This window comes from Carcharodon carcharias, chromosome 8, assembly GCF_017639515.1.
Source record: "Carcharodon carcharias isolate sCarCar2 chromosome 8, sCarCar2.pri, whole genome shotgun sequence".
NCBI classification, from domain to species: Eukaryota; Metazoa; Chordata; class Chondrichthyes; order Lamniformes; family Lamnidae; genus Carcharodon; species Carcharodon carcharias.
In genome coordinates, this window is record NC_054474.1 from 162,109,341 (window position 1) to 162,124,620 (window position 15,280).

The window sequence follows — 15,280 nt, forward strand, 5'->3', positions numbered from 1 at the left end:
TTTATTTTCTCCTTTCAGCTTGACGTGTTCTCATCTGTGACTCTGTGTGTCCACACAAAGAGAAATCTTCAAACATTTTTGATAGGAAACCTTGGATTTACGAGCAGTTTTAAATGGCACAAGAGCCCAATGGATTTGTGTGCAATGGTCTGCCTTCTTCACCCGATGAAAATGAATTACCTTCTGGCTTTCCACAAAATATTTGTGATGATGTACCGGATGGGAAATACCTGTGCAGCTTTTGTAAAAACATCTTGAAGAAAGCATACCAAACATTGTGCGGACATCGGTACTGCTGGGCCTGTGTCGAGTGGATTGTCAAGTAAGACGTTCCTGCATTGATTGCAGTCATTTTAAATAACTCTTGTATTCACTAAAAATAATCATGCAGAGAAAACAAAGCTATGTCTTTAAAAAGAAAACCAGTATTTGTTTTGCTATCGTGGGTTACTATTTGTTTAAAAAAGTGGATCAATAGCATTTTGGACAGAAAAGTTATCTCTTCTGTCGCATTCACCTTATTGAGATGCTGGGTAATTGTGGTGTTATGTTATAAGTTGACAAAGGGGAGAGGAATAAAAGTTTGTTGAACATTTCGAACTGCTTCTAATGCATTGCATTTTTATCTTTGCTGTAACTTTAAAAATGTTGCTTTTAGACACCAAATCAGAATATTACAAAGTTAAATTTCTGTCCTTTGTTTACCACATTATAATGTAATTTCTAGATGTTGGATTTGCGTGCAGATTTAAAGTGATGCATTTTTCTAAGCTGCTCGTATTGCTTTGTACATGAAGTTGAATAGTATTTCAATTAACCCTTTGTAGACAGCACAAGAGTTTGCTGAAGAGAAACATCTAATTTTTTTTGTGCTCTTTCAAGTTGAGGGAGAGATATGTATGTAGCTCATATGACTCTAATTTTGTTGAAAATACTGTATGCAGTTTTGTGAACACAAGCTTAGTTTTAGTAAAACCATTTAGTGGCTTCTGCACACTGCCTTATTTAAGTTATTCCACTTTAAAATTCATGAAGTGATATAATTACAGAAATTTAAGGGGAATTATGTTTCTCTTTCACGCTAGTTATTGTACTTCAGTTCTAACCTGCTTACTGTAGATATTGAAGTATTTTACTGTTTTTGAACAGATACAATAAAACTCCAATCTGCCAAAAATGTAAGGAAGATGAACCTCAGAGTATAAATGAAGATAGCATTTTGGGCTTGGGAAAGGTATGTGATTCTTTTATAATGAAAGGCATCCAATAAAATTAAAGCTTAGCAGTTTTAATAGAGAATATAAAAATAAATGGAATAATTTTGTGATCTTAAATTTATTCACTGGCATGCGATGTTATTTTATTACACATGATGAATGTTCTATATTGACTTGTTTCCAGCATTTTCTGTTTTTATTTCTACATTCTACTTCTGATGCTGCTTTGGGACACTGTTAACGTCTAAATAATGTTTTGACATTTGGATTCCACCCTATCTTTTCCTCGTAACTTTTTTCCCCACAAATATGTCAGAACCAATTTCTGACTAGAAGGATGAAAAGCCTTCAGAGTAATGTATAGCAAGAGGGGTGATGAACATTTTAGTCATGTATTCTGTGTTTCTTTTTAATGACTTTTAGGCAAAGTTGAGTATCTGATTGGATGTCAGATAGAAACAAAGATTAACTGACTATATTGCTGCATATATAGTAATTAATGTAATTTAAGCATAACCTCAAGGTATTGCTATGCTGGAGAGCTGTGTAGGCCAATTGCAGGCACAAACCTATACACCACCAACATATAAGTTATATTAAAAAGCAGACTGAGGATGAAACTTTGTGCAGATTTTAATGTTTTAATGTAATTTAGTCAAGTATCTTAGAATTCTTAATGTTAAAATTTAAATCCATACTTATAAAGATAAATCACATTTTAGAAGTGACACAGACTCATGTCAAAATGTGACCAGGGTGGTGTGGTGGAGGTTGTAGTTGAGACCTCCACACTTCCCACAAGTTACCCCCTTATTACGACAAGAAATTTCCATTGAGTAGATTTCCGTTTCACGTTGATGTGTGCTAACAGTTCTTCATAAAGGCCAGACACATTGTGACTACTTTGCTAAGAATTCTTGCACCACTCAATTCAGACAGGAAATTTATTTATGACTAGACTCTTGCCTGAACTCTTAGAGGTGGATTCTTAAATAACACTAGTTCAAGATTCTGTTCCCCCTAGAAAAGGCCCTGCCCACAAAACTAGCCACCCCCGCCCCAGTATAAAAAATTATTTTATTTACTAAGAAACCGAATGGCGTACATCGATGTTAATAGCAGATGGTTTAGCATAATTTTTGTTAAGTCATTTCAAATAATTTTACATCTGGTTGCTTAAAGGTGGAGTACTGGACACTCCAAGTAAAAATGCTTACTTTTGCTGATAAACTAATTTTCAGCAATATTAATACAACTAAAGCAGATTACAGCTCTTAAATACATCAAGGAATATTTTTTAATACAAAGAGAAAAAGATAAACAATTACATTCTATCATGCTGCCCAGTTGTGCTGGGTCGTGGAAGGTTTTATGTTTGTGATTATGCAATTGATTTTTAACCGTAGCCTAAACGTCACAATTTCGAATGCAATTTTTGATTGTGCCCAAAGTGGAAATTCTACCCTTTTGCTTTTTAGCCCAGATGTGTGAAGTGCTCAGACCTCTGCATAACTTCTGTAAAATTAAAGATTTGTATGTTAAGTCTGTCTCTTCTAGTAAATTGGGTTTATGCCCAAATTGTGGGTCGGTTTATTACAAAAATCCCTTCTGTTAATGTAAGTTGTATAGTAAGGCTTTACTTATCAATCAACTTGAATATTGTATTCTTTAAACCTTATTTCCCGTTTAATAGCTTTTTTGTGATGTTGAAGCAATATTGTGCAAATGTGTGTTCTCATAATATTTAAGCGTAAATTATTCTGTACTTTAATTGTTGTTTCCTGTGTTAAAGAACTCACATCTGATGAGGAACTTAAAATTTTAAGGTATTAATTCATAATTAGCACCATAACAATGCCAGCGTGACATAAAAATGGCTGCTAATTTGAATTGTTGCCAATATGCATAAAGTAAACACAATGTTCTTCAGAATGTGAAAATTGGGAAGCAGCCAGATTAGCCAGCTGCCTGTTTAGAGTTTGAAACTTTATAAATTAAAACATGAATTGAGTTCACTGTTAGATAAGGTGATGTTTCTCACCAAAACAATACACAATCACAGCTTGTTTTTAACCCTACTGAACTTACTCAAACAGACATGTAGGGTGGAATTTTCCCAGATTTGCACTAAACGCAGTAGAGAGCGGGTAAAACGACATTTTAAACCCCCCCCCCCCACACGCGCTGGTGTGTTTTCACACCATATCACCCCAAACCCGCCAGATTATTTATGTACTCCAGGGAAACATGCCGTTTCCATGACAAGCAGGCTCTCATTTGCCCGCCCGCCATCACCCCACCAGGCACCATATTTAAAGTTCAGCCACATGAACACATCTCAGTGCTTCCAGACCACCACAGCTGCACAGAAGACATGGCCCTGAAACTGAAGAAGATTGCAGCCCCCAGGTTCTGCAACGCATCCCTCAGACGCCTTTTGGATGCTTTGGAGGCCCACTGGGATGTTCCCTATCCCAAGTCTGTCTGGCAACAGCTCTAACCCGACTTGGGAGGTGGTGGTCAGTGCCAACACCCTTCAAAAGAAGACAGCTACCCAGTGTTGCAAGAAGATGAATGATCTCCGTTCCGCCAGGGTAAGTCACTCTTCTCATCACTCTCAACTCACACACTCACAAACCCATCGCACGTCCATCCAAGGGATATCACCATTCACACTCACCTCATCCCATCTCCACCCACACAGGCCAGGCATATTTATCATCTGGCCTGGCAGGCGTCCTGCTTACACTTTCTCCATCTCTATTCATGCAGGACAAGCTGGCACACAACAAGAGGGAGAGGCCACAGACCAGTGGCAGAATTCCTGAAATCAAGGTCTTCATGGACTTTGAAAACAGAGCCATCCAGCTGGCCAGCAAGGAACTGGCCCTATGCTGAGAGTAAGACCGGTGGTGCTTTACCAAGTGAGGGTCCAGCAGTACAACATCCATCAGACAACCGTGCTGTGAGTGTTTCACAGGACATGCACTATTTATCTCTCCTTGCTTTCACAGGCACATCTGCCAAACAGCTGACGGAGACCAGGACCTAGGGCCTCCAATTAAGTCCCAAAGAGAACTTTGCAGAGGAATCTGGAGGCACTCTCCCTGAAGTCCTGTCACAGCACTCACCCATACCCTTCACCAGCACAGAGACACACACCTCGGTGGGATCTAGCTCTAGAATGGACCCGGGATCACAATCTAGTGAGCACATTGCACTGTCCGATCCACAGCAGGTGGAGGCAGGGACTTCCCAGCCTTCCAGCACTCAGAGGACTGCCGGAGGCCAGAACTTTGCTGAGTCCAAGTCAGATGACGAGCTTCTGGACTCGGTCATGTCACAGACGCTTGAGCTGCAAAGGTAAGCTTGGGAATGTGAGGAGGAGATGTCCGCTGCACTCCTCAGATTGCAAGGCACAGTGGAGGGGTATGTCCACCTTCATTCGGAGGTGATAGCACCAGCATGCCCACGCATTGAAGTCAACACTGGTAGGCTGGCAGCCGGTATGGAGACCTTGGTCCAGGACGTCGCTCCTGCACTGATGTGCAGGCTCAACTCCATCACTGGTGCCATAGTTGGCCTCCAACAGTGTGTACCCGAGAGGAGTTCCAGGCAGTTCAATCTCAATCACGGAGTCAGCCAGGGCCCCTCGGGCACCCATAGGGAGGAGGATTGGCAGGTGCATACTCCGGGCCCATCCATTCAGGTGAACCCAGAGAGTGTCTGGCCCATCCAACTCCCCTGTTCCTGTGACCTCAGTAGCTCCAGCTTCAAGGCCAAGGAGGATGCCACTGCCACACAGCATGACCCCGAAAACAGGCTGAGCGCTCCAAATCTTGGCCCTCCAGAGGACGACTGCCAAAGTCATCACAGACAGGATGTCGTAGTCAGCAGGCTGCCTCCACCTCTGCTGTGGATGTCTGGAGAGCACCAAGACGTAGAGACAGGGTTAGGAAAGTTCAGAAGAATTAATTCTTTTGGAGTCAACCAAATGAACTAAATTAACAATCAGGGACAAAACAAACACGGCCCCTAAATTAGGGAACTGTAAAACCAAAGACAAATTTTGAAGGAAACCTACAAACATCAAACCAAAATGTGATTAAGGGGGTCGATAAAACACCCCAGACCCCGCGGTGCCCACCGAGCACGGACGGCCTCGACGATGCCGGCAGACACAGCGTGCTCCCTCTCCAGGGACACCCAGCCGTGAATGTAGCTGCGGAAGAGGGGCAGACAGTCCAGTCGGACGACCCCCTCAGTGGCCCACTGCCTGGTCCTGTTAATGGCTAACTTGGGCAGGCCCAGGAGCAGTTTCAAGGGGAGGTCCTCCTCCCTCTTGGGCCTCCCTCCACACCGGGTGAAGAAGAATTAGTTGCACAGACTGCGCACTAGTGTTAATCACTTGTACATACTGTTCACTATTGTCAATAAACTCCCAAGAATGTCTCCTTGCCTATGGCTCCTTGTTCTGATGAGCAGTGTTCTTATCACTCAGATGTGAAACCTTTCTGCACAAGATAAAAGGCAGGTGTCTCAGTCCAGGGCCTCTTCCCTGTGCTCTGTGCAGCCTTCAGACCACAGTGATGGTCCGGCCTCTCACTCCCTGGAAACATTATTGATGCCTGCACCTCGGCAGTGCTTGCCGTTGCTGCCAGAATGTAGTGGGCAGGCGCCACAGAGTTCTCTTATTCTCTTCGTGTGCTCTCAGCACCTATTTAAGGAGGGGCTTGCCCCACTTCTTCAGCATCTGTGACCACTTATGGCGGAGCTGTGCTCCGGCTCCTGAAGGGCTCAGGTGCTGAAGGCGGACAAGAGGGCAGATGCTTCTAAGGTTTCATGGCTGCGTCTCTATGATATGACCCTGATCACAGAGTGCAAATGATCTGTACTCTGCCAGGTAGGAGTCAGACATTCTCAGAGGCTGTGTGAAGTTTTATGGAGTGTCCTCACTGTATGTCATCATCTTTCTCCTGCGATCGAGTGACTATTAGGGCTTCCACTGCGTCTCCATGACAGAAGCATTTTTGCAGGATATTCGCGCTGCCATAAGACAGCCTGGAGTCAAACATTCACAGCTGCGATGTGAGGAACTATGGAGTCACCCCCCTGCATGTTGTCGTCATCCTCCACAAATCTAGCAGCTATGCGGGCCTCTTGAGCATGCCTGACCCGTCTAGCCATTGCAAGGGCTTCATCCCCGTCATCGTTGCCTCTGAGGACCTCCTCATCCCCATCCCAGTCAGCATCCTCCTCATTGGAGGACACAGGCAGCTCCTCCATCTCCTCCTCAGCCAGCTCGTCTCCCTGTTGGAGCACCAGGTTGTAAAGGGCACAGCTGACGATGGTGATGCATGACACCCTCTGCGGACTGTATTGCAGCACTCCACCAAATCGGTCCAGGTAGCAGAACCTCATCCCGATGGTCTGCTCCACCAAGTTGCGAGCTGCATCATGAGCCTTGATATACCGTCGCTATGTTGTAGTCTGAGCCCATCGCCTGGGTGTCATTGGCCACGCCCTCTGCGGGTAGCCCATGTCCCTGAGGAGCCATCCCTGCAGCTTTTGTAAAGTCTGAAAGACTCCAGGGATCTGTGACCAACTGAGGATGTAGATGTCATGCACACTCCCTGGAAACCATGCACATACCTGCAGGATGCATTTCTGATGGTGGCATACCAGCTGCACATTCAGCGAATGGTACCCCTTGCAGTTGATGTAGTCCTTTGTGTGTTGCAACGGAGATCTGAGTGTCACATGAGGGCAGTTGATCGCACTCTGCAGCTGTGGGAATCCCGAGATCAGGGCAAATCCAATGGCCCTTGCATCCTCGCTGTCCTGACCCTGTCCAGACCCGCTGTCTGTGCAAGAGAGAGTGATGTGAATTACTGGATGGAGAAAGGTATTGAGCCTTCAATCTTTAATTGCACAATTGAATAATCGAAATGCACAAAGTTGTATGCCCTTGCAAAAGTGGCATCTGTGACCTCATGGATACATTTGTAGGTGGAGGCTTGTGAGATCCCATGGAGGTCACCTGTGGAGCCCTGAAAGGAGCCACTGGCATAAAAATTGAGTGGCAAGGTCACTTTCATTGCCACTGGCAGGAGATGCCCAAATCCTGCAGTAGCTGGCAGATGTTCCCTAGACATGCGCAGTCTACGGCGACATTGATTCTTGGTCATCTGCAGGAATGAAAGGCGGCATCTATAGACCCTGGGTGTCGCTAGACGCCGGCCTGCAATGGCTCACTGTGGCTCTTGGCATGTGCAGGAGCCCCGGCCACCCCTTCCTCCTGAGGTTGGCACTCCAGCCTCTGTGCAGCCAGGAACCTCAGTCCCTCTGTCCTCCATCATCTTTGCACTCTGTAGGCCATCAGGCATACAGCTAGTTCACCAGGTTCCATGATCTTGATATTGTACTCCTGCAGGATGAAAGAGAGAGACATGTGGTTAGCATGGGTGTATAAGTACCTGTCCTGGTTAAGTGTGATGGCCCCTTAACGTTTCCCAGAGAGTGCTGGTCACCACTTGGATGGCCAGAGATTGGTGCACTGCAAGGCTGCCCAGTTAGCTTGAACCATGGAGGAGACTGGTCCAATCTAGGATGCTGACATTGCAAGGGACTGTGAGCACCTCCAGCAGTGACTGCTATGTGGCCAGCTTTAGCGAGGAGATTGTACAATATGCGCAGTTGTCCAACTGTTCTGAAGTCCACTAAAATGCTCGTGAATTTGCAGGCTGTGTCGGGGGGATGGGGGGGAAGGCTCTGGAGCACTTGGTGGCACTTTGATGTTTCTGCATTGCTTGAGTGGGCAGATAAGTTAGGAGCCCAACCCTAATCACATTAATGTGGCTGTGCCTGAACTTCCTCAGTTGCAGAGGAATGGTCACTTTATACCAGTTTCACGAATGCGTGGCCACTTGCCTTGGATTCCCACTGTCGTAAAACTGATCGTGCCATATTGTCCACTCGCGCCACCGATCACACCTGACGCCAGTGCGCATGGAAAATTCCGCACATAGTTGGAAGAAGCCAGTCAGCCATTTTTTAAAATCTCAGCTAAATTGACTTTTAACATGTACGCTATTAGCTGAGACAAGTCAGTCAGCAGTCAGTCAGCACCTTTGCTCACAATGGTGTCAAGTTCCTTTGTTGAATTTCCCCTTCCTGGGTTTTGAGACAGAGGCATGTTAAAATCTAATATAACCATATTGGATTTGTGGAATCTTTAATTATTACTTGTTTGACTATCCAAAAACGTTGCTGTCTGCAGTGGATTCAAAAATTGCTTGTATTTTTAAAGTTTTATTGACATGTTATGATTAGCCTTAGTTAGTATCTATAATCCTTTTGTATAAGCTGTAACCTATAATTGGCTTCAATAAAAGACATGTATTAATGAAGCAAACAAGGGGTTGTTGTCTTAAGTATATATTATCTCGAGGACCCACATATTCACACAACTCTAGGAGTCCGAGTTAGACCCCTAAGGGCTGGTATTGGCAAACTTTCAAAGAGGTTTGGTCTACTAAGACATGCCTCAATGTATGTCCCATCATAAGATAACTTTGTTAACTTGGAGACTCCTGGAAGAGAGGCCTTTTTATGAGGGCCCAGTCTAAGGCTATATTCCTTCAATACTTAGAACTCAACTAAAACAAATTTCTAAGCTAGCAATAAGTTCAAGGGAATAGGTTTACCTTTCTGGGGGTAAAGATAGTAGAACCATTGACACTTACAGTTTTAAATGCCCTTTCTTCTCAGAAAAAGAAGCAATTGTTTTTAATCAAAGGGACTTTTAACCAGCACAGATAAACCAGCATGATCATATGAGGTGTACTTTACGAATAAAATAAACTATTCGTAATCCGCAAGACTTTGAGAGCTGATATGGAAGAACATTCCAAGTATCCTTATTTGACTTCTCAGATCTGAATAGGGAGTCTTAGGCTTTTACTTTGCTGAACTATAATCTATTAATTGTATTTTTTTTAGATTTTCAGTGATGCTGCAGTATCTAAGGAGATCTTAGATTTGAAAGTACATTGTATCAATCCTGGATGTACCTGGAAAAGCGTAATGAAGAACTATGAGGTGGGTTGATCAATTGGTGAAAAGTTTCCAATCTTAAGATTTAAGGAAAAATAAATTCTTTCCATTGCTATGTTTCTGCAACTTTGGTGGGTTACACTAGATGAAGATGGTCACTCAGCCTATTGTGGCTCATTCTTAAAGACTCTACAGTCCTATTGTTCAAAGATCTTAATCTCCAAAACCTCACTTGCAAGGGCATTCAGTGTACGGATCACTTTGTGTGAAATCAGGTTTAAATTTATAGAATCATAGACCAGTTGCAGTACAGAAGGAGGCCATTCAGCCAATCATTTCCATGTCAGCTCTCTGCAAGAGCGACTCAGTTAGTCCCACTCCTGTGTCCTTTTCCCGTAGCCTTGCAAATGATATTTCTCTTCAGGTGCTTATCAATTCCCTTTTGAAAGCCCAAATAAATCTATTTCCACCACATCTCAAGGAGTGCATTTCAGATGCTAACCACTTGCAGTGTAAAAAAAAATGTATCCTCCTGTTGCCATTGGTTTTTTGGCCATTTGTCTTAAATTGGTGTCCACTGGTTCATAGCAATTCCACCAATGGGATCGTTTTCTCTACTCTCGTTTGGACCCATCATGATTTTGGATACTTGTATCAAATCTCCTCTCTTCTCCAAGGAGAACACTGTTTCTCCAATTTATCCACATAACTGAAGTCCCTCATCCCTGGAACCATTCTCATAAAACTGTTCTGCACCCTATATAATGCCTTCACATCCTTTCTAAACTGTGTGCCTAGAATTGGACACAGTACTTCAGTTAAGGCCAAACCAGAGTTTTCTAAAGGTTCATAACTTGCTTGCTTTTGTAATCTATGGCTCTATTTAGAAACACCAGGATCCTTTATGCCTTTTTAACCACTTTCTTAACTTGTCCTACCATCTTCAACTATTTGTGCACATATAACCCAGGTCTCTGTTGCTGCACCCCTTTAGAATTGTAATGTGTCTCCTTGTTTTTATCACCAAATTCTCCTCTGCCACATTTCTGCCTATTCCACATGCCCTCTTGAAACCTATCGCTATCCCCCTCACCATTCACAAAACTTCCAAGTTTTGTGTCACCTTCAAATTTTGAAATTGTGCCCTGCACACCCAAATCTAGGTCATTAAATAGATCAAGAAAAGCATTGGGATTTGATGTGGCTGAAACAGTGGTTATTCTACCAAAAAGTGTACATTGCTGCCTTGGGCATATTTTGCTAGCCTAGATCCACAATAGTGTATGCCCAAGATATGCTTCATTTATCAAACATCTAAATAGTTGCTACTTCTATCCCCCCCACCCCCCTTCGGATCTTTGCTTTTCATAGGCTTGCATGACTTGTTTGCCTCTTTGAATTGTGATGTGGTGGGGAGATATAAGCGCTGGTTCATCTTTGACCGATGGTTAGCTAAGACAGTGGTATAAGTTTGTTATTTCTTTGAGATAAAGTACGCAGTACTGTTATCAAAAAGACGCTTTAAAAGTTTAAACTTTAAACTTAAGCTGTCATGTGTTGAAGCAGGACCATTTGATGGAAAAATAAATCCTATCCATTGCTATGTTTCTGCAACTTTGGTGGGTTACATTAAGTGAAAATGGTCATTCAGCCTACTGTGGCTCATTCTTAAAGACCTTAAATTTCAAAAAGTTTAACTCAAAATCTGAATTCACTGTAACCACAATTGGTAGATTTGAGTAGTAGGTAACCCAATGGCTATCTGATTAGAAAACTGTGAATGAATGCAGGATTCCTTTTTTAAAAAAGGGCATGCTGAGGGCTGTTATTTTACTGCATCGGGGTTCCCACCCTTTCCTCCCTCTTCTTCCTTAATGGAAGTGTGGAAGCTAATGCATCAACACATTTATAAGTGTAAACTATGCTATATTTTCTGACTAAAAGATAGCTTTGAAAAAACAGCAACTATTTAAGGCTTTGATTTAGATTTTGACTATTGTGTATGTTTCAGCCTCTCTGTAAATTCAGCTTCTAATGTGCAATTGGAACGTTCATGTATTGACATCAGTATTTTTTGTCTTTTGTCTTTTCTAGGATCATGTAGCACGGTGTGAATTTTCACTGATCCCTTGCAGTACAGGTTGTGGATTGATGGTTTTAAGGAAGAAACTGGCAGATCATTTGGAAAAAGAATGTAAAAACAATATGACGGAATGTCAGCAGTGTGGTGTGAAGATGTTTATGAAGGATTTGCAGGTTGGCAACATTTCTTGGTGTGGAATAATATTACAATTTGAACTGATTTTCATGTAATTTTAGAAGAGGAATTTCATAATTGATACATCTGCAATTGAATGTTTCTATGCAGATCTGTGACAACAACAATTTTTTACTTTGTACTGGAAATCTCTGATGTGACTAATTTGAACAGATAACTTGGCTGTTCCTTCCCAACTGGTATCGGAGGCCCTGAGAAAGTAGCATGTGACAGTCTGCTATCTGTTTTCACATTCAAAAGTTCGAATTTTGAGTTCCAGCTTCCAAAAACTTCCAGACAGTTCCACCTGCTCAAAGGAAGCAGAAAGACTCATGCATTAGAGCATAATTGGCCGGGAGAATGATCAAATAAATTCCATGTGTAATAGTTTGTGCACGTTCGCTCTATTGTGAGTTCCTATTGCCCATAAATAAGCAAGAGTTTTTGAAACCCTTGTCAAAAGTCTTTGGAGTGAGATTTCTTAAGAAATTTGCACTAACAAAATGCTAGATGTTTACTTCTCTAAAGTTACGTCAAGTCTACAGGCTTTTGGCCCAACTGGTCTCTGAAGTAAATTTTTGTAACAAAGAACTGGTCAAAGTTGCAGAATACCTCTAATGCTATTTTTCATTGCATCTTCATTTGTTATTTTTTTAAAAAAGCAAATATTAGTATTCTAATAAACAAGTCACATCATGACCAAAGTTTATTAATGTTCTTAAGCCTTTACTGTGGACACCAACAATTAAAGAGAGCAAGAGATTTGTAGCAACTATCAGTTACATGTTACAGTGGGTCCAACACAAAATCATCTCAACTTTAATATTCTCTCCCATTGAAAGATCTTAATAAACAATTATTAGTTTCTTCCAACAAAATCCAACATATCTTTAATTTTGAAAAATAAGTTTCCTTTCTTAGATAGTGGAATATTTTATCCAGTTTGCATCTTGGCTTAATTAATTAAGTGTTAGAACTTGATTAGCATTCAATTTGTTTATTTTGGTTAGCAGAACAAGCATGTCTGTGAGGAAGCTCCTGTTAAAGAGAAGAAACCATTTAAAATTGAGTCAGCAAACAAAGAAAAGGTAAGACTTTAGTTAATTTATTTCAATTGAACTGTTAAGAACAGTTTAATGCCTTCCTCCAGTGATTTATTGTCTTGTGTCCATCAGATATTGTACTGAGCCATACAGCCCAGGAAGGTCCCAGGACCTGCTTTGTGGTGTTGGATGATTTTAGCATGGTAAAAAGGGGAATGCTATAATTGGCCTTAGTGCAATCCAAGCTTGGTGAAGGGAAATGTCTGCTTTCCTGAAGCATTAAAGTGCTTCTATATAATAAGTTTCACCTCTTCATCACAATCCAGTTTTAAGAATGGCCACTTTGAAATACTGGAGGGCAACCAGCTGTTATGGGAACATAACCCAGCATTAGTCTTGACGTACAGTGACAAGGAGAGAATGTTGGTTGAGGTGGTGGGTGAAGGAGGAAATGTAATTTCCAGAAAATAACTAACCCTACTGTTCCCCGTTATAACTTGTACTATTTATATCTATAAAGGTTTTCCATAAAGTATGGTATTAGTCACCAGATTATTTGCAACCATGGCATCCTATTTGACACTGAGCTTCCGATCCCAGATCCTCTCCAGGATCAAGACTGCCTACTTCCACTTCTGTAACCCCATCCATCTCTGCTCCGCCTCAGCTTATCTTCTACTGAAACCTCATCCATGACTTTGTTACCTCGAGACTCAACAATTCCAATGCTCTACAGGCTGGTCTCTCACCTTGTACCTCCATAAGTTTGAGCTCATCCGAAACTTGGCTGCCGCACCTAGTCCTATTCACCCATCACCCCTGTGCTCAATTTTAAAATTCTCTTCCTTGTTTGAAATTCCTTCTTTGGCTTTGCCTCTGAAACCACCTCCAGCTCTACAACCATCCAAGAACCCTGCACTTTTCCATTTCTAGGCTCTTGCATATCCCTGATGTTAATGGTCTATCATTAATGACCATGCCTTCACCTGTTCGGGTTGATAGCTCTGAGCTCTCTCTCTAAACCTCTCTGCCTCTCTATCTCTCTCTCCATTTTTAAGATGCTCCTTAAAACCTACCTCCCTGACCAAGCTTTTGGTCACCTGGCCCTCGCACCTCTTTATGTGTCAGTGTCAAACTTTGTTTAATAACTCTCCTGTGAAGCATTTTGGAAAATTTTACTACACTAAACGCACCATCAGTGCAAGTTGTTGTTGTAGACAAATGTGCTATCTTTGATGAAAAGGGCTCCATTTGTGATAGCCGTAACTGTTAAAGGAGCTAGAACATTGTAATCTGCCTTGTTCTCAATTATAGGCTCCTTTGCTAAGGTGAATTTATAACGTACAAATTATAACATATTTACATAATGCTTAGTTTGCATGCTATTTCTGCTGAATCAGTAATACATTCAGAAAAGCAAATGCTCTGAATTTTTATTAAATGGCTATTAGCCAATCTTCATTTTAAAGCGTTATGAGGCCAACCATCTGAGAGTTTCAGGGGGAGAAATTCATTCACACCAGGGCTACAGTACATCAGTTCCCTGGGGGCAGGCAGCAATGAATTTCATTGACAAATGCAACACAAATAGCGGCCCACAGCACTGCCACACTCTGGGGGACCCAACATAGTCTGTGTAGCACTGCTATGCAAACAGATTTCCCCTCCTTAGTCACTAAGCAGCTCTACTGGATCATTCCAGGATTAGGTCTCGGCAGAGGTGGAGATTAATAAAGAAATAAATAAATAGTACTCTGCTGATGTATCTACTCTCCTCCTTGGACCTGCTTGTAATAGGTTTGCCTGTTGCGTTAACTACCATCCAGGGAGGCATTTACCCAGTTTCCATTTGATAATTTTACTGAAAAAATTAGCATGGGTCCAAAATGAGTCATTCTTCCTTCTCTCCTCCAAATAGTTGGTAGAGCTGGTAGAAGTAAGCAGCAACATTTTAGGCCCCATTGACTAGCTCTGCAACTGTTGCAACAGTGCTTACCCCAGTGAGAAGGTCAACTTTTGGAAATCTCAACTTTTTTCTACTTTTTTAATGCAAATGACTGAATAATGGATTTTATGTAAAAAAAAACTATAACATAATTGCATGCTGTTGATTACTTTCTCTTTTACAGTCTCGCCCTCCTGGAGGAAACCGAACCCGTGACAGCTGTCGTTTTGCAGAATTAGGATGCAATTTCCGGGTAGGGCTTTTTTTTTAGAAAAATAGCTTTATTCTTTTGTTGCAAGTGTAATAGTCCATCTTCTTTTGTAAACTTTTTCCTCTTCCTCACTTGGGATTTCAGACTAAAAGGAAACTTTTCAGATTGGAAAAAAATGGTACATTTGATAATTCTGCCTAGCATTGCATGAGGTGTGAAGACTATATTCTCAAACAAAAACAGAAAATACTGGAAACACTCTTCAGAACTTCAGAGCTCTGAAAAAGGGCCATATGGACTCGAAATGTTAACTCTATTTCTCTCTCCACAGATGCTGCCAGACCTGCTCAGTTTTTCCAGCATTTTCTGTTTTCGTTTCAGGTTTCCAGCATCCGCAGTATCTTGCTTTTTTACTATATTCTCATTCTTGTTTGATTTTAAAAATGATTTTTACCTTTTAGTATAATAATAGATTTCTGAAATTAATGTCTCTGACTGTGATTTAGATACAGATCTGAGTCAGGAACTGAGACAACTGATTAATATTTGTTA

General features: G+C 41.8%; 1 protein-coding gene across 7 annotated transcripts in view; it reads left to right on the plus strand.

Moving 5' to 3' along the window:
* traf1 (TNF receptor-associated factor 1) overlaps positions 1-15,280 on the plus strand; it is a 44,261-nt gene that overhangs the window by 11,930 nt on the left and 17,051 nt on the right. For 6 of the 7 annotated variants that reach the window (XM_041193105.1, XM_041193100.1, XM_041193104.1 and 3 more), the window contains 6 exons: positions 19-322; positions 1,150-1,234; positions 9,219-9,317; positions 11,367-11,528; positions 12,540-12,617; positions 14,702-14,770. In XM_041193105.1, coding sequence (XP_041049039.1) covers positions 114-322; positions 1,150-1,234; positions 9,219-9,317; positions 11,367-11,528; positions 12,540-12,617; positions 14,702-14,770 — 702 coding nt within the window. In that variant the 5' untranslated portion in view covers positions 19-113. The remainder of the gene's footprint in view (positions 1-18; positions 323-1,149; positions 1,235-9,218; positions 9,318-11,366; positions 11,529-12,539; positions 12,618-14,701; positions 14,771-15,280) is intronic. The other variant, XM_041193106.1, reaches the window with a different exon arrangement.